This window comes from Erithacus rubecula, assembly GCF_903797595.1.
Source record: "Erithacus rubecula genome assembly, chromosome: 20".
Taxonomy (NCBI): Eukaryota; Metazoa; Chordata; class Aves; order Passeriformes; family Muscicapidae; genus Erithacus; species Erithacus rubecula.
In genome coordinates, this window is record NC_136672.1 from 1048452 (window position 1) to 1066600 (window position 18149).

General features: G+C 45.0%; 1 protein-coding gene across 1 annotated transcript in view; it reads left to right on the forward strand.

Annotated features, from left to right (window-relative positions):
• The window catches only part of MYH10 (myosin heavy chain 10), an 84629-nt gene that overhangs the window by 20753 nt on the left and 45727 nt on the right, over positions 1-18149 (forward strand). Inside the window, exons 4-5 of the mRNA XM_079323128.1 lie at positions 8809-8836; positions 17333-17435. Of these exons, the coding sequence (XP_079179254.1) occupies positions 8809-8836; positions 17333-17435 (131 nt within the window). The remainder of the gene's footprint in view (positions 1-8808; positions 8837-17332; positions 17436-18149) is intronic.

Below are 18149 nucleotides of genomic sequence, written 5' to 3' on the forward strand. Positions count from 1 at the left end.
TTTATAATATATAGACTTAGAGTACATCCCAGCACAAATACAGGTGAGACCCCACCTGCAGAGCTGCCTCCAGCTCAGGGGCCAGCACAGGAAGGATGTGGAGCTGCTGGAGCCAGGCCAGGGGAGGCACCAGGATGATGCTCTGAGACCTGAAGTTGTTCAGCCTGGAGAAGAAAAGGCTCTGGGGAGACCTGAGAGACTCTTCCAGTGCCTAAAGGGGCTCCAAGAGAGCTGGAGAGGGACAAGGGATGGAGTGGCAGGACGTGGGGGAATGGATTTAAACTGAAAAAGCAGAAGTTTAAATTAGAGATTAGGAAGGAATTGTGCCCTGTGAGGATGGTGAGGCCCTGGCACAGCTGTGGCTGCCCCTGGATCCCTGGCAGTGCCCAAGGCCAGGCTGGAGCAGCTGGGACAGTGGCAGGTGTCCCTGCTGTGGAGGGGTGGGAATGACTGATCTCTAAAGTTCATTCCAACCCAAACCATTCTGTGATTTTAATTTGCACTTTGTACAGTCCTGGGCTGCCCTGCTTTGGGCCAAGAGGAAATGGAACAGGAGACATTGAAAGAACAACTAGAATCAACAAAATTGTTCAGTAAGGAAATGACAATTCAGATCAGATGTAACAGAAGTCTAAATCTGAAGTGGCACAGGGAGCAGTGATCTTCATCCACCCATCTCTTCCTATGCAGGAACAGAGTCATTACTTGAAATTTGCAGATAACGTGTTCAAAACAGCAAAAAGAATCAATTTTTTTTAACAGCAGAGCTCACCTGTCATAGTCTGTGTGTCAGGATACAGTGGGCTTAAAGCCATGGATGAGGAAACTGCAGGAGGGTTTGTCTGCCATGAAGGTGCATGGCTGGCCTTGCTCTGTGGGCTGGTGAGTGGGGCTCTGTGCCCTGTGTGCATGAGCACACACCAACCCCTGCCCCTGTGCCACTGCTCTCACACTGGCCATCTCTCCAAACTCCTGGGGCTCAGCTCATCAAACCTTGGGAAAGAGCTCAGTGGGGAGAAAGTTGCCAGCCCATTTTGTTAAGTGGTTTGTGCTTGATTGTTTGGAAAGGAGAAGAGCAGAAGTTAACTGAGTGTGCTTGCATGGCAGGTCTTCCACTGAAGGGCTCTTGGATCATTGTCTCAGTGGCCAGTGTAATCTTTATCTAAACAATATTACTCTATGTGGGAAGTAGAATAACTTAAGCAGGATTGATGGAGAATGGAAACCACTGCTGTGCTGAGTGCTCTGTGGTCCAAATAAATCTTGTCCAGCCTGTGGCTTGCCAGCTTCTACTAATCTTAGGTTACTGCTAAGCAGAATGCAAATAGGAACTGAAATGTAAGAGTGGGGATGGGCTGTGTGGATTTTCATTTCTCCTGGGAGCCACAAACCAGAGAGGCAGAGATCTGTGTGTGTGTTGGTGGCTCCATGGCACTGGGAGCAGGGCCTGGGCAGTCAGAGGAGTTTTTCCCTCTGGGTTGTCACTCTCCTCAGCTGAGCTGAGAAACCCTGCAGTGTGCCCCAGCCCCTGGGCAGTGAGCTGGGCCAGAAGCTGTGCCCAGCCCTGAGCTGGCACTGTGGGCATCAGGAGCACCGACAGCCCAGGGAGTTTCCCCTCATTTTCTCCAGCTGCAGCTGCCTTGAGTGCTCTGCTCATCCCCTAAATCACAGCAGCCCCGTTGGGAAGGCTGAGGAAATCATCCCAGACCTGCTGGAATGTGTTAGAGGAGCAGCACAAACTGCTGCTCACAAACATAGCAGCTCTGTTGTAATTTCTAAATTAAATCTACTAAAGCTTAATGATTGCTAATAAAGGGAGTGAAAGACTGATAGTGAAAACTAAACCGTATTTAAGGTTCTTCCAACTTAATTAGGGCTCAAAGTGAAGTGGAATACCGGTTCTCCCTGGTGTGGTGGAGAAGCTGCCCCCAGTTGCAGGCAGTGGGCAGGACAGAGTCCTGTTTGTTTTGTGCTCTAGTGCTGACTCAGCCCTGGCTGGCACTGCTGAGCACGTCACAGCTTTCTCCTCAGGAATTTGGGGAATTTCAGGCTAATGTTGCAAATGCCTCACTCGTGATTTCTAAAATAGTCTCAATTCACAGCTTGGCTGAGTCCTCCCGGGCTGGGGCTGTGCTGGGTGAGGGAATAATGAGCGTGGTCACCTCGTGTGCTGCAGACATGTAAAAATCTCTGGATGCAGTGCTGTGGGTCACTGTAACAAGAGGCAGGGTGAGCCAGGACTGGGCTTTGGTGACCTCTGCTATGTATCACTGCTAATTATTAACTTCATGTGCTCAGCCAGCAGCAAACCTGGAGTGTGGCTGCTGTGATTTATCTCAAATGTTCCAGAGGAAGGGACAGAACCACATTTTTTTTCTCTTTTTAGTAAAAGCTGTTGTTATTTTAACTTTACAAGTAGCAGGAACACCTAGAGTGTTTCCATCAGTGCTGCACCCCCAGTGAAGAGTGTTTTATTGACTCTTCACTCTAGAGCTGGGCATCTCCTGCACTAAGAGGCAGGAGTGAGATGCTGCTTTGCTAAAAGGGTTCTCAGGCAGGCAGAGGAAATGCAGGAGCCATGGCTGTGTCTGTCCTGATTCAGGCTGGCTGGGAAACAGCAGGTGAACACCCAGAGCTGTGAGTGCTGAGTGATTTAAAGCAGCACTGTTGCATTTGCCTTTGAAGCTGGGCTGCAGGGAGAGGTTGATGTAATTCTCCATGGAGTGATGTCTGAGTTCAGTGTTCTGAGAGAAAAGTGTCTGAGCACTGATGAAGCAAAGCTGATAAATATTATTATTCTAAGACTTAAAATCACTGGATACCCATGAGGAGTAGGCTGCACCTGAATTTGATCTTTCCTCTGGAATAAATTAATGTTCCATCTTTTAGGACAAAGAATGAGAATTTCTGCAAGTTCATTGCTTGGCAGTTTCAAAGAAATAAAGATTGAATGTAAAACCTGGCCTATTATGAATGAGCTGATGATGACAAGGCAAAAAAATAAAAAAAATAAATGCAGTTGAAGGTGCACCAAGAGAGATGGCTTCTCCTGAAGTGTTCTTGAGAATTTCTGACTTCCAGAGGTTCCTTTCAGCTTTTGGAAGGATAGTGCAATGATCCTGCTCACTTTCTTGGAGATATCTGTGATGTTTCCATCCTTTAGTCACCTGAAACCTCCCAAGGAGGGTAACCTGACAGTGATACTGTCCAGCTCTCATGGCACTGCTGGATGTGTCTCATCAGATGCTTTGGGCATGTGTAGGTTCAGCTCCTTTAAAACTTTAAACAGTTTTAACTTGGTGAAATTTACCTGTTAAAACTTGAAATATCAACTTTATAGTATTAGCAAATGTCCTGCTTCCTGCAGAGTTCCTTGGAGTGTTTGATGGGTGGCTGGGGGCACAATGCTGATTTATTCCTGTGAGCTGCCCATGGAGGTGAAGTGTAGGATAACCAGAAATCTCCTGGTGCCAGAAGTGTGTCAGGGCACATTTGGCCTGCTAGGTCCCAGCAAGCAAACTTGTGCCTGTCACTCTTCCTGTTGGCTCTGGGTAGAGGTGTTTGTTGCAAGTCACTTCACAGTGCTAAGTGTTTGATGATAGTTTAGGGAGTAACCAGGCAACATTTTAGAGACAAACACAAATTAAAAAGTCATGCTTCATCTCTGTAACTAGATCTCTTCCTGTGCTTATCAGCCCAGCAGGAAAATAAGAAAAAGAAAAAAGAAAATAAAAGCATTGCCATCTTCAATGGGACCTGAGGAGTGGCTGGTTGTGGGATACCTGTGTGCTTTCCCTGTGGTGTGGCATTCATGGACCAGTCCTGGGAGTGCTCTGGCAAAATCTGTGCTGGTGGGAAGCTCTCCCTCCCCCAGGCACTGACCTGTTTTCACAGAACTTGTCAGGAATGCAATTTTTAAATGACCTTGGGTAGATTGATATCTGAGCCTGTTCACCTACAGCACAGGGCACATACACAACAGAGCCTTGGAGCCTGCATCCACAACAAACAAGGCCATCCACCAGGGAGCTTTTCCTGGGATGTGCTCTGTGGCACCTGAGGATGAAACACCATCTACAAATAAACAAGAGCCCTCCATTCCCCTACACAGGGCCTCTTTTTAGAAAGCAAATGATTTCTCTTATCTGAGAAATATCAAAGAACTTGCCTCCTCCACCTCCCAAAAAAGCAGGATTTTTTTTTTTTTTTAATGTCTGCTCCAGAAATGGGGCTGGCATTTGATCACTGCTCTGGACAGGGAAAAGGAAAGGTTATGCCAAAGTGAATGATCCACAAGAATTTTGTGCTTGGATTTGAGGAAGGACAAATAATAACCTGGAAATAAGAACCATTTTCCTCTGCATGGTTTTCTGCTGGCTGGGTGTGTGGTAGCCTATTGCCTTCTCTCCTGAATTGGGAAAGCAGATTTAACCTTTATCACCTTGGCATGCTTATTTCATGTTCTTACCTTAAATAAGGGGATTGTGAGACAGTCGGTGTCTGTATAAAAGTTACTATTTGATAAGAATTGCAGTCAGAGAAAGGTTAAAGCTGAAGGCAGGTAAGGCACCTGTGGAATTGTTTTCATGGATCTGTGAATGAGTGCTAATTCAAAAAAACCTTTCTGGCTGGGCAGCTGACTCAGGGGTAGCTCCAAATTGCTTCTCCCATTCATTCCCAGTCAAATCGTGAGAGACATCTGGACATTTGCAATACTTAAAATATCAATATAGTAAAGGGTAATTTGAGCTCAGCCAATTGCAGATGCTGTGTGCTTGTAAACTCTGTTCTGTGGGAGAGTTCCTGTGCTTGAAATGTTGCTGCCTTGGAGTTTTGATGGGAAACTTGAAGGCAGATTTTTGCTTTTCTGTTTGACTATATTATATCAGTTTATAAATTACTACAGTTGACCAGAGCAGAACAAAGTCATGCCATTAAGAAAAGCTGCTTTTAAAATACTGCAATTCTTCTGTGGACTGAGTATAATTTTGAAGTAGAACTTTTCAGAACATCCTGCCTGAACCAATTACCCAACAAATGTTTAATGTACATCTGAAGCCTTCCCCTGGAGTTAACAGGGGGTTTGTTAGGTCCAGTCTGTTTTGGGAGATATAGCTTGGTGAATGAGGGGCTGTAGAATCAAATATTTTTGTATTCTGACAGCCAAACTTCCTGCATTTTGTTATAGCATCAGGATCTCTTCTGACTGGATTTTTAAAACCCCTTTTGCAGCTGAGCACCAGGTTTGTTTGAGTAGCTGCCAACTGCTGTCCCCAGAGCTAATTCCTCTGGGGAGGGGAGAAGAGAGTCGGTAAAAATGACTTTTAGAGGTGTAATTCTTCCTGTGTTGTGCTAATCCTCCTTGGCCTCTCCTCCTGGGCTTGTCCTGGTGGCAATGGGGGTTTCATGGGGCTGCTGCTCCCTGCCCTGGGCTGGGATCCTCACCTGGGGCTCAGGTCCTGCCTGTGTTGGAGTGAGAGGGGCAGGAGTAGAAGGCATTCACTCCTGGGGATGGGGGGAGCTGGAACCTTCTGCTGGCAGTGCTTTGCAGCTGCCCTGAGCCAGGCAAGTGCTTTTCACAGTGGCTTTGGGGTGACCAGAGCCTCAGCAGCTGGCACAGGAGATGCTTCTCATTTTCCATATGCTGATTCCAGTGTTTGCCTGGCTCTGTTACAGACTCCACCAGGGAGCTGATCTGGTTGAAAACTAAATTTTGCTGTTCCATCAGCTACTGTGCATGTGCCCAGTCAGCTGCTGGTTCCAAGGGAGGAATGGGATGGGACACAGAGCAGAGGAAACGGAGACATCAACAGCTGCTCAAGCTGAATTACAGCAGCAGGGGAGCTCCAGCCTCAAGCTGGAAGTTTTTGGGGTGTCAGGTTCTATTGCCTTCATGCTTCCAGATTCTTCCATTCAAAAAGATATCCTAGTCTATAGAAAGTGTTACTTTGTCAGCAGAAAATAGTTTTTTTTGTTGTTGTTTTTTTTTTTTTTTTAATTGGTAGACTCTGCATAACTTTAACTCTGATTTTTTAAATTAGGGATATTGTATAAAATCTTTTCTGTGCAACTTCAATGTCGTGGTCTTCAGTGTAGCTTGAAGACCTTGGATTATATTTAAATCCAAGCTGCATAAGTGGTAGATTCCAGTGGAATTTGCCTGTTTTGGTTTGTGATTAAAACCAAAGGGTTGTCTTATGATGTTACTTAAATTAAGAGCTTGGTGTTATTTCATTATCTCTTAAATATCCTCATCCTTGTGCTTCTATTCACTTGATTGAGCTGGATTGACTTACTGAGCATCTTTGATTAGTGAGCTGCATTAACCCTTGATCAGCCAAGCCCTGCAGTGTGCTCAGAGGAGTTTAGAGCTTCTTCCTCACCCCAGAGAACAAATCTGGCAGAGCCACCCAGGGGCTCAGCCCTGGCAGGCAGGCTGAGGGAAATGTGGGTGCAGTCTGAGGAGGGCAAGCTGCTGCTCTAAATGCAGGCTGCAGACACCCTGTGTTATCTGGGAGCTACAGAAACCAACCTAAATAACCCTTCCACATTAGTCATTTTGTCAGAGGCCTTTTCAGAGTCACTCTGGGGAGATCAGCTCGTTCTTGGGCTGTCACCCTGAGCCTTCATGTGCAGGTTTGGGTGTTGTCAGGTCACTGCTGGATGCTGGATCTGGCCATCAGCATAATAAAAGTATCACAAGGCAAAACTGGAGACTTGCTCTTGTCTTCCTTCCACTTTCTGGTCTGTGAGGTTCAGAGTCCAGATGGACACAGAGAAATGGATTTGGGGTGACATACTTGAGTGCAGATAATTGACTTTATAAGGACTGTGTCAATTCAGGCTCCTGGATAGAGAAAGTTAAAAAGCTTGGCTGTGTTTGCTGGAATTTCTGACAATGACAAATAAATACAACTTTCTGGACATGTAGATTTTCTCTAGTACTAGTTGGGTAAGAAAATTCATTTACAGTGTGCCTTGTGTGTTGTGGCACAGTGGCATTGCATGGTAAATGAACAGGTAATGAATGTCATGATACAAAGCATTGACAAACTCACACTGTCTTTAAATAAATTAAACTTCAAGGCAAATGCTAGCTGTGATACATTTTTTGAAGTGTAAACTGAAGAGGTCTAGTTTAGAGGAGGCTGTGTTTTTTGAGGTAATGGCCCAGCTAAAGTGGCAAAATTAGAGTGAAGTTATTCCTGGGAAGTAAGAAAGGAAAAAATCAAGTTGTCCCTTTTAAAGAGATGCCTCAGTAAATACTAAAGCTGAGAAGTACTAACTTTGAACTGTACTCACAGTACCAAGCTGGCTTTCATTCAGCTGTTTCTTCTGCAAGAACAAATGCTCTGTGCTGCTCACCTGGAGCTGTGCTGGGCACAGAGCTGCTCCAGGCATGAGTCACTGCCCAGCTCCCAGGGCTGCACTCCTGCCTCTGCAGGGCATCCAGCTCTGCCTGAGCCCTGCCACCAAAAACACATTTTTGGTAGGTCTTGCAAGACCTACTGCCTGGTAACAAACCCAGAAGAGCTAAGTGTTTTATTAATGTTTCTCTTGTCATACCCCCGCTGCTTTTGCCCCCTCTTGTCTTTCATTTCTTGCAGTCTCAGGCTTCCCATTCCTTTTTTTGGTGTGCAGGAGTTGCTGTGCCTCATGCAGCTGTAGGGACTGATCCAGGACCATCCCTGCAGCCTTGGCAGGGGGGTCACCAACTCTTGGAATTTTTCTTTCCCACTTTTAATAAGCTAAACTAATATTCTTCACTTCTCCTGCACTTATTCTGCTGTTTGCTACCCTTAGGAGAGATTTTTGGAGCTCATATCTGCTTGCAAGACACAGTCAGGGGCTGCAGGATTCACCTGGTGAAGCACAGGCCAGGGCATCACTCCTGATTCTCAGTATTTTTGAACAGTGGGCTCAGTGCCAACTGACTGCATGTTTTTAACATTTTTCAATTAGAAAACACCTCAGTTTTTTGTCATCCTTGGTGTTAATGCAGTCTAAAACTTGCCAGGGGTGGCATCTGTGGCTCAGCCTGTGCTGGCAGTGTGCAGCAGCATCTGCCTGCTCTGAAAGACTTGAAGTGAAATGTTGTACTTGCTGCAGGTGCATTCGAATATTTTGATGATATAATTTTTAACATGGTGCTGAAATACATTTTGTGCAGCTCCTGTGATGATGAAATAGCCCTTGCAGGCTGTTCCTGACCTTCAGGAGTTCTTCCCAGAGGTTGTGAGCACAGAAGTGCTGAGCCACAGCACTGCAGCATTTGGGTTTCTCTGAGTGTCCTTTAGACAAGGCTTGCATGAATAAGCTGAATTGTGGGAGCTTTTCAGGCCTGCATGTTCATTTAAAAAAGAAAATAAAAAGCTGGGAAGGAAAGCACTTGTTTGCTGGAGATGACAATGTTCTTTCCAAGTGTGTGGTTGTCAGTATTGTGTGCTTGAAACGGTTTACCTCCTCATGTAAGGTTTTATATTCTTTATGCATTCAGAATAAGAAGTGTTAGATCCACTTTGTCTGAAAATATAAAACCTTGTCGTGGATGATTATTAAATTTAACCACAATTTTGACTTCATTTTCTGAAATGTCATGACTTTTAGGAACTTCTCAGCTGTTGTTTGAGGGATGTGTGCTTGTGAAATTGGGATATTATTAAAGGGATATTATTAAAATTGCTTCAGAGTGTCCTTAGAATTGTTAAAATGAAAAGATGACTGTTAGAAATACTCAATTAAACTATTTTGCAGATTACAGAACTGTGTAAACAACCCCCTATAACAGTGTTTGTTCTTGTTTTGCAGACCGTGAGGACCAATCAATTCTCTGCACGTGAGTGACCATTTTTCATGTGGGCACTTTTGGGGGTCTGTATTGTGAGAGAGAGCTTGCATACAGCTGTGGGAGTCCAAGCTTGGGCTTCAGGCCTGACAGGCAGTGGGAGAAGATGTAGCATGAAGTGGTGTTTAATATGGGGATACAGTCTTTTAATACTGTAATTCATGTTATTGAGTTTTCTAGGCATGTGCTACTTAAATGTAATTTAAAAATGTCAGTGAAGAACTCTGCATCCAAACCAAGGGCTTTAAGAAGTTCCCATCTCTGCAATGCTGTGCTTTAACTGCTCAGTGGGAAGTGCCTGGGGAAGATCCAAAAGTGAGTCTGGAGACCCTGGGCAGCAGCTCAGCTTTGGATCTGCCTCCCAGGGCTTCTCTGAGAAAGGTGACACAAAGGTTCCCTTTTACCTGAACTCACCCTCCCAGGAGCAAACTTCTTGCTGCAGCTGAGGTTTTCCTGGGATCTGGAATGGCAGGGCTTGGGAAGGCAGAGCACAAGAGGGATTTCAGCCTTGTGGCCCTCCTGAGCTGTCCTGTGCTTGCAGTGCAGCTGGAAAGGCTGATGAGCTTCCTTGCCTCTCCCATGGACTGAGTGTTCCTGCAGCTTCCTGTGCTGCTGCTGGGAGTGTCAGCCAGGGTGATAAGGGTTCCCTGTGTGCTCAGGGAGCAGGGCTGGCCCAGCCCTGCACAGAATGGTGCAGCTCATGTTCAGTCCCTGGGCCAGCACTCCCTGTGCCAGCATGAAGGTGCTGGGAGCAGCCTGGGGGTCAGGATCTGTGTTGGAAACCACCCCTTGGGTCTGTCCTGCAGTGACCAGGCTGGGTGGGACACAGCAGGTTGAGGTGGCTGAGGGAGAGGGACAGGGGCAGTGCCTGGGTGCCTCTCTCCTGGGTGCCACTGTGCTGGGGACATGGTTTGGGAGGATTTGGATACCTCAATGGGGAGACCAACTGCTGGAAGGAGGCCTGGGCTCAGTTTCCTTCTTGCCATGAAGGGATTCAAATCTCCATCTTGTGCTTCTTGCAGAAGTGCCTTAGCTCTCAGAGTCTGTATCCATTCAAGCCATGCCTTTTCCAGCTATGGCTACCATGAATACAAGATTCTTGGGACCTAAGGACATAGAAGCATAAAGAGTTCTGTACTTTGATAAGTTGATCCACTTAACTCAGGCTTGTCTAGGTCTGTGGTTCCTGCTCCTAGCAGGACTTGTGTTTTCATGTGATGACTGTTTCATGTGCAATGCACAGAGCAGCCCTCAGAGCAGGGGTGGGATCCCAGAGTGAGAAGAAATGCTTTGTTCTCGTGTGTTTGTGGATGGTTTGGCAGCATGTGCTTGCCCCAGGTGAATGTTTTGAAGTAGCTTTGTGTTTTGTGTCTGTGCATGAACTTTACTCTCCCTGCATGGTCAGCTGAGCCCACGAGGTTGAATGGCAGTGCTGCAGGATTTGGTGAATGTCCAATCTGATCATTTACAAGTTGCAAACCCATAAGCTCTCCTGCCTTCAATTTTGTCATTACCTCACCTCTAAGGTGAGCTTTTGATCCACCTGTACTGAATGGGCAATTGATCCCTGTTTGTGTCTGTACAGAGAATGGAATCTGTGCATCTTGTGCTGGGCTCCACCATGGCTGGGCTTGGCTCAGGTGCTGAGGGGTGGGAAGGGAACATGTCCTTACAGCCAGACCCTGGGAGAATGGCACCATACTCCTTGGGAGAGCCTTATGCTTTTGTAGATCTGCATTATAAACTGGGATTTTGGGATGTTAAATCCTCTTCATGAGTGGGACAAGGCCATGGGGAGCTGCCTTGTGTAGCAGGCTGGAAAGAGATTCTGTGTTTTGATCAGGAGTGGGAAAGTGTCCAGGACTCCCTTTGCATTGCTGCCTCTGCTGATGAGGTAAATTGAGTGTTCTCCTTCATGCCACTGGTTTTGCAGGTCCTAGACTAAGGCAGGAATAAATAAAGTGCAAGGAGAGTGTCTCAACCACACCGGAGGTGGTTTCAGAAACTCCTGTGACAGTTCTGAAGACTCTTCTAATCCCAAACTTGCTGTCTCAGGACCTGGGTCACCTGATTGACCCTGATGTTTACTAAAGCTGGAAGGCCTCAGAGTAGTTTCTCATTTCTCCAGCAGGAGTGGTTCAGGGTAGCTCATGGGGAAAAAGGCACCTCCTGAGGGGTTCCCTCAGCTGAGTGGAGAGTTGTGCTGTGCCTGGCATTTCCCTGTCCCTGGCTGCCTGCACAGGAGTTGTCTGGAGACAAAGCTCTCCCACTGCTTGCTGAAGGTCTGCCTGCTTTGCATCTTCACCTCTCCCCCTGCCTCTAGTGATGAAGTTTCCTGGTTTTATACCTTCCATGGCCTTTAGAGGAGGGGCAGTCACTTCTCCATTAGTGGTATTTGCAGGACCTTTTACCAGTCTAAGGATCCAGCTCCCTTTTCTCAGAGTGAACAGAAAGTCCTTTTCCCATATGCAGCAGCCTCTGCTGCTCCATGGCACCCCACTGTTTTTCTCAGGAGCAGAGATGGGATTTCTTCTGTGCCCTTTGGCCTTTCACCAACTGAAAAACCTGTTCCAGAGACAGGAACATCTCAAGCTCCTAAATCCATTGGACAATCCATGGGTCAAAGCCAGATTATTGCCTGGCTGAAAATGAGATGGGAGGAGCTGAACAGTAATGGTGAGAATTTCTTTTCAGTTTTGAGGTTGGATGGTTTAATCTTGAGCTGCTAACCACTAGCAGATGGTGAGGAAGGCTGCTGGAGCTCTCCTCTGCTTTGGAGTTTACTTCATCCAGCTTTTCCACAAAGAGCAAATGAGCAGCCCTGAAAAGCAGCACTTCTCTGGGAAGCTGGACTTAACCAACTTCCATCTCACCATTCCCCCTTGACTGGACTGCAAATGAAAGTTTATTTTGGACCTTTCTCTCTGTAAATTCTTGGTTTGCTGAAAAGAAAGGAGTAGTTCCAGAAACTTCATGTTTCTTCTAGCTTATAAGTAACATATATATATATATATATATATATATATATATATATATATATATATATATATATGAAAGCAGTAGCTGTCAGCCTGTGTTGACTCAGCATCCATCAGGGATGTGATGCCAACACTGCAGCATTCCCAGACCTTCCTGCACGTTTTCCTGTTTCTGTGGGATGTGAAGCTGTACTGAAGAGCTTTTCAGTGGTTTGGTTTATTTTTTTTTTTTTCCTTGGAGAAGCTGCAGCAGCTATTTTGTTAAGTTTTGGTGTTTCTCTACTCACTGAGCTTGCCAAGCAAAAGGACCAAGATGAAGAAATTCGTCTTGTGGTAATTAGGAATTTGGGAAATACTGAAGAAAGTCTGCTTTGAAAATGTGCTGCACTGCACTTTTAAAGCCATTGTGTTCTGAAGTGGAGACTCTTACCACAGACTTCTGGTATTCCCAAAACTGGGCCTGGGCCTGATAAATAGGTGTTTAGCAGATGCTTGCAGCCCTACAAGGATATCTAATCTGAACTGGCTTCCGTAGGAGTGATGGGGTGTGGAGGGAATAGAGGCTGCTTATTAAAGGCCAACAGCAGCAAATACCAAACATTTTTGTATACAGCCCCTGGCTGGAGTCCAGCTGGTAACATTCCCATGGTGAGTGGTGTGGAGATGATGGGAAGCATCAGCAGGGAAAGGAAGCAGCTCTGAAGCAGCCACGTAAATAGTAAAGCCAATTAATGACTCTTTTCCAAACCATCAGTTATACCTCTTGCAGAAAATAAGCCAGGTGATTAAGACACCCTTTAATTACAGGTCTTGTCTGTAAATATCTGTTAATTTGTAACTGGCAGATGATCTGCTCAGTTGTGCCTGAGAATAAGTGTCTCCTCTGTTCTTTGCAACTGCTGTTGTGACAAGGACAAAAGGCCATTGTTGGGGCTCTTACATAGGCAGTTACTTTCTCCTACAAACAATTTAAGTGCATAGTTCCATATTTCCATGGTTTGGGGCCTTTTGTAAGTGGCTGCTTCCATGGAAAGAGGTGTTGCTGTGAGCAGCAGGTTGGGTTCTGTGTGCTGGGAGCTTGCCCAGGTGCCAAGGGACTGGTGCCACTTCTTCACAGGAGGAGCCTCTGCTGCCACATGAAATTCTCATTCCTGATCATTTCATTTCAATTGCTGGGGCAGAGGAAGGCTTTGAATGACCCAGCCATCCAAAATGGAAAGTCCTGACTTTGTCTGGGTTAGTTTTTTAGGAATTTAAATCACACAGATGATCTCCAACTGCATCTGACCATCCTAACACATTCCACATCTTCAGGAATATTGTTAGTCTGCAGACTGTGCCCAGGCAGAAGATAAAGAAGAGCCTGTCTGGGATTGCAAAGCTTTCTTTGCATGTGTGGGTGTGTGTCCCTGTGTCCTGTGCTGCTCGTGGCACTTTGTACCTTCTGGGAAGCCTCTGCTGGTGGAATGAATGGCTCTCTGGGGAAGGGGGCTGGAAAGGGGCCAGTCTGTGCAGTGACCTTCAGTAAACAACTTCAAGCTCCTCTGATTTCCCTGAAGTCCATAAGGCAGTTGCCAGGTCAGGCAGAGGTGGTGGCCCTGCCCTGCTGGGTGCTGTCACTGTCACAAAATGTGTGAATGCTTCACACCTGCCTGACAGTAAGGAAAGCAACTGCTTCATACTATGGGTGTTTCCTTTTGGAAGAGATCCCGTGGAAGGAACACTCGACTGTTTCTGGGACAATAGCTGCCTCTGGAAATGCTGCTGTGGGGAGAGGAGCAGCTCCCATCCCTGCTTGCTGCCTCTTTGCTGTCCTCCCTCTCTGATCTGCCTGCTCTGCAGATGACAATCCATTCAGTGGTGGAAGTGCTTCTTGTGCAAGATTTGGGCTCAAGCTGCTCAGAGAAAGAGCTGCAGCTGGTTGAGTCAGTGCCTGGATTTTCCTAACCAAATTGGAGCTGCCATGAATTTGCCTGGAGAGTTCTCAGCTTTGCTGAAAATGACACTCCAGCTTTACATGCAATGAATTCAAAACCATGTTAAACTTTAAAGTGCTCATGCTGGCTAAACTTTTTCTATTTTAAATGTGCATGAAGCTGCTTCAAAGCAGAAGCTTTGATGCTCTGGGGAAGAGCACTTGGACATGGGATCCTGCATGAATTCACCAGTCACTGGCACACTTTGACCTGTCCCTGGAGGGTGGCTTCCAAGGGAGAGACCCCTCAGTTAATTGATGGAATAACCTCATGCTTCCAGCTGGAGGCTGTACCTAAGGAAGGTTAGCTCCCTTGGGAATAGCCCATGGCTGGAGTTATTCCCTTTCAGTCCCAGAAGGTTCTGATTCTACCAGTGGAGAAATGAAGGAGGTGAAATCATTTAGCAACTGCCACTGACTGAGGTGAGGCTGCTTCTCAGCCCAGGGCTTTAGTTGTTTAATTTATTGTAACAGATTGAGTTGTATTAAAACAAGGCTGTGAAAAAGTTAAGCTTTAGCTTCATGATTCCATCCCATTCCATAAATACTGGACATGGTGTTACTCAGAGTTTACCTTTTTTGGGCAGGTTGATAGAGGTAGAAGATTTTAATTTATTTTTGTAATCCATGTGTTTGCCCTCCTGGGAAAGAACCAAAGTATGCAGATGTCATTATTCCTACAAATGCACAGGACTTGATCCTAAATCTTCTAATTCTTTCACAGTATATGGCAGCAGAGCTATTTGCCACGATGCTGCAGGAAATATTTGGCATTCTTGTAAGCTCCAGGGAGAGCAGGACTGGGATGATAACATCCGCTAGTGCTGCTTTTGAATGAGCTCTTGCATAAAGACTCTGTCTGAAATACCCCTGTGTTGGATTTAGAGGGTTTTTAACACCAGGAATGTGTTTCAAGCTGCTGCTTTTCCTGTGCTTGTGGAGCTTTGCTGGTGTGGCTGCAACTGACTCCTCCAGCCTTGTGCTGCCCTTTTCCAAAGCTGACATCTGAGCTGTATTTATTGTACCAGCTTCTCTGCACTGTGTGTGTTACAGGAGATTTCCCTCCTTTAAAATGTAATAAACTTTCTTCTTGGGATTTGACAGAAAAGATTATTTCTCTAGCTTTACAGGCACAGCTAATAGTGCATTCCCAAGCTCTTCTGACAATAAGAACAAATTGTATTGTTTTAAAATGTAGATATGTATTTTGCTGTGCTTCTTACTTCTCTTACCTGCTGGAATAGTTTTAGCATTAACATATTTTAATACACATCTAGAAACAGGCAAAGCTGCTTTTATTATTGCCCATGGTCATGAATTATGTTAATCTAAACACTGCAGTGGAAGGGAAATGAGAAATAAAGACTTGAGAAGCAAGAGTTGGCACCTGATGATTTGGGGTTTTTTCTGCTTATCAGCATTCCCATTTGTCTTGTTTGTGGGGACTCTGGGCTGGGTGGAAATGGAATTTTTTTCATTAAGTCAGAGGGTGTTGTTCCACTCGTAGCGGTCCCAAAGTACACCCAGTTTCTGGGTTTCATAGTGATGGTATCTTGGCAAAAAGGAAATCCAGTTATCCATTAGCCAATTCTCAGAGTAATCTCCTTTGCAACCAGCTTTTCAGGTAGGACCTTCCAGGTTTTTCCATGCACTGAACAAAGCCAGCCCAGTCAACAAGTTTGCAGGGAGCTGCCCTTTCTCTGAAAGCTTGGTGTAATTGAATGCAGTGCTTTCTTATCTTTCATATGCTGTGTTGTGTTCCAATGGCTGTGGGGAGAAATGGAACCAAAGGGGTTTTAGACAGATTGATGGAGTTGCTTCCAAGAAGATTCCATCAATAAAACTTGGTCACTGTGGAGCTGCAGGCCCCAGCTGGGCAGTGAGGCTGTTCAATATCCCCCAGCTCATCTGCAGAACCATTTGCTCGGGGTTTTCCAGCCAGACCTGGGGTTGCTGCTGTCCTGTCAGGTCAAACAGAAGCTGTTTCACCTGCAGCTCTTGTGAAGAGTCCCATGAGCTGCAGTCAATGAAGGTTCTTGTTCCTGGGTGCAGGAACTCCCATCCCACCATCCCGTAGCAGAGGTTCCCCTCTCTTAGGGCCATTCCCCGTGGGGTTTCTGTGATTTTAGAGTGTTGGAAGGTGAGGAGCAATGAGAGTGCTTGAGTCTTGAAGATCTGAGACAGTATCAGGATCCTTCCTGTGTGTGCACAATTAGAATTCCAAGTGCTGTCTCGTCTCCTCTCTGCAGCTGCTGAGTGCAGTGTGAGGATAGGGATGCTCCTCAGCTTTTATCTCACCTAGAAGTGCAGGTCAGGTGCTGAACCTTGAGGTGCTGAATCCCTAAAGAAATGCAGATTAGCTACAAAACTGGGGTGTGTGATGAAAAAGGCTGCACAGGAATGTGCTTCAATTCCCCTGCAAAATGAACATTTCCATTATGAGTAGCTTAGAGGAGAAATAAACGGGCAGGAAAAATGTGTGCTTGTCATTCTTACAAAGGAGCTGGCTTCCAGACTGTTAATTTTTGAACAACTCCTGAATTACAGGAATGCTTCCACTCTTTCCATGCAAATCCCCATAATAAAAACCTTTTTAGCTTCAGAGCTGCTCACAGCAGTCACCATCTCCCTGTAAATCTTCCTTCAGTGCCTTGCACTGTTTGAGTCCTGCCTAAGGCACCCCTGAAATCCCTCTGGGGGTGGATTTGTCTGAAGATCAGATCTAGGTTAGAAAAAAACCCAAACTGTCATTTTTAGAGCTGTAGTAACATCATTTGTGATTGCAGGAACATGAACTTGGTCACATTTCCTGCCTTGAATATCTCCTGTAAACCTCTCCATAAATTCTGTCTAAACATGATCTGCTTTAAATCCACCTCTGGTTTAAAAATGAAATGTGCATTTGCTATCTTTATTGATCTGTGAGCTCTGCCACTCTGCACTGATAAATTAATGTCTTCTTGGTTTCATGTAGCCCAGTGGCCTTAAATATATTTTTAACCTAGCAAAGATTCTGAGATGAGCAGTGGAAAGAATCTCTTGTTTAAAGTGTGTTTTACTGCACTGTGTTTCTGGCTCCTAAAGGTACTGAGTGCTTCCCTTAACTTGGTAATTCCTATAACCAAATCCTGGTATATAAAGTATATATATTAAAATTGTGCTAAGTGTAAAAGTGTATGTGTATACCTCATGATTTAAAAATAAAAATGTATCTGCACCCTGAAAAATTCTGTCTGCAGTGATCCAGGCAGGGGACAAGTGTTTGATGTTACCTTGGGTAGCAAAGGAGTTCAGGCATAAAGCCAAAAGCTTTTAATCAAACTGATGTCACACCTTGTATCAACATCTTAAAGCTCAGGAGATCTTTAGGATGAAGGAAGAATTTTAAACAAACACCTTGTCATTCCCTGCAACATCCCTGCTTTTGGCTTTTATAGTCAGAGCCATAAATGGGGTGAAGTGAGGTGCTGGAAACAAAGGATTGCTGAGTTGTTGAAGATGGATTTTGAAGGAAATGTTTGCCCTGTTTTGCAGAGGTGAATCTGGTGCTGGGAAGACTGAGAACACCAAGAAAGTCATTCAATACCTTGCTCATGTTGCTTCCTCCCATAAAGGAAGAAAGGACCATAATATTCCTGTAAGTTGGGGTATTTTCTCATTTGTTTATTGCTCTTTTTGCAATTTATCATATTTGCATTTGAAAAAAAGATACTTTTTATTAAACTGTAATATAATCTGTGCAATTTTGTCTCAACCATTATTTTCTCTTTAGCAGTGGCTGAAATGAGCAGTTACATCAAAATTTCTAGTCCATGTCAGCTGCCTAATTTTTGTTGTGAAATTAAGGGCTTTATACAAACAAAAGCCAAGCTTTCTGATGCAATAAATGCCATTTTTCAAAAAGATTCAATACACCCAGGCAATTCTAGCTTAATTTAGTTCCCACTGGCTGCAGTTTTGGATACTATATTCATGAACAAGCTTTCTGTGCTTTCAAAAATTAACTTGTTGATGGGAAAAATCTTCCAGCTTAAAAACTGCTGTAGACTTGCTATATCTGGAAGCCAGCATCTAATTAAAAGCTCAGATTTTATTACACTATAAACAAGTGAGTATATACTTTTATATCAGAGAATTTTGGGTTTTTTGGTAGCTTGAAACCAACTCTGATTTATATAGAATTTCCTTCAGATTTCCTGCCAGGTTTCAACACTTGCACTGAATTTTTAGTGATTCTTTGCTTTTGAAAAACAGGAATGGTTTTGAATTTTTGTTGTTATGAGCACTTGGATCTCTTTTCAGTGAAGTTTTAATTCAGTTTTGCTCCAAACAGTGTCTTGCTGTGATCACA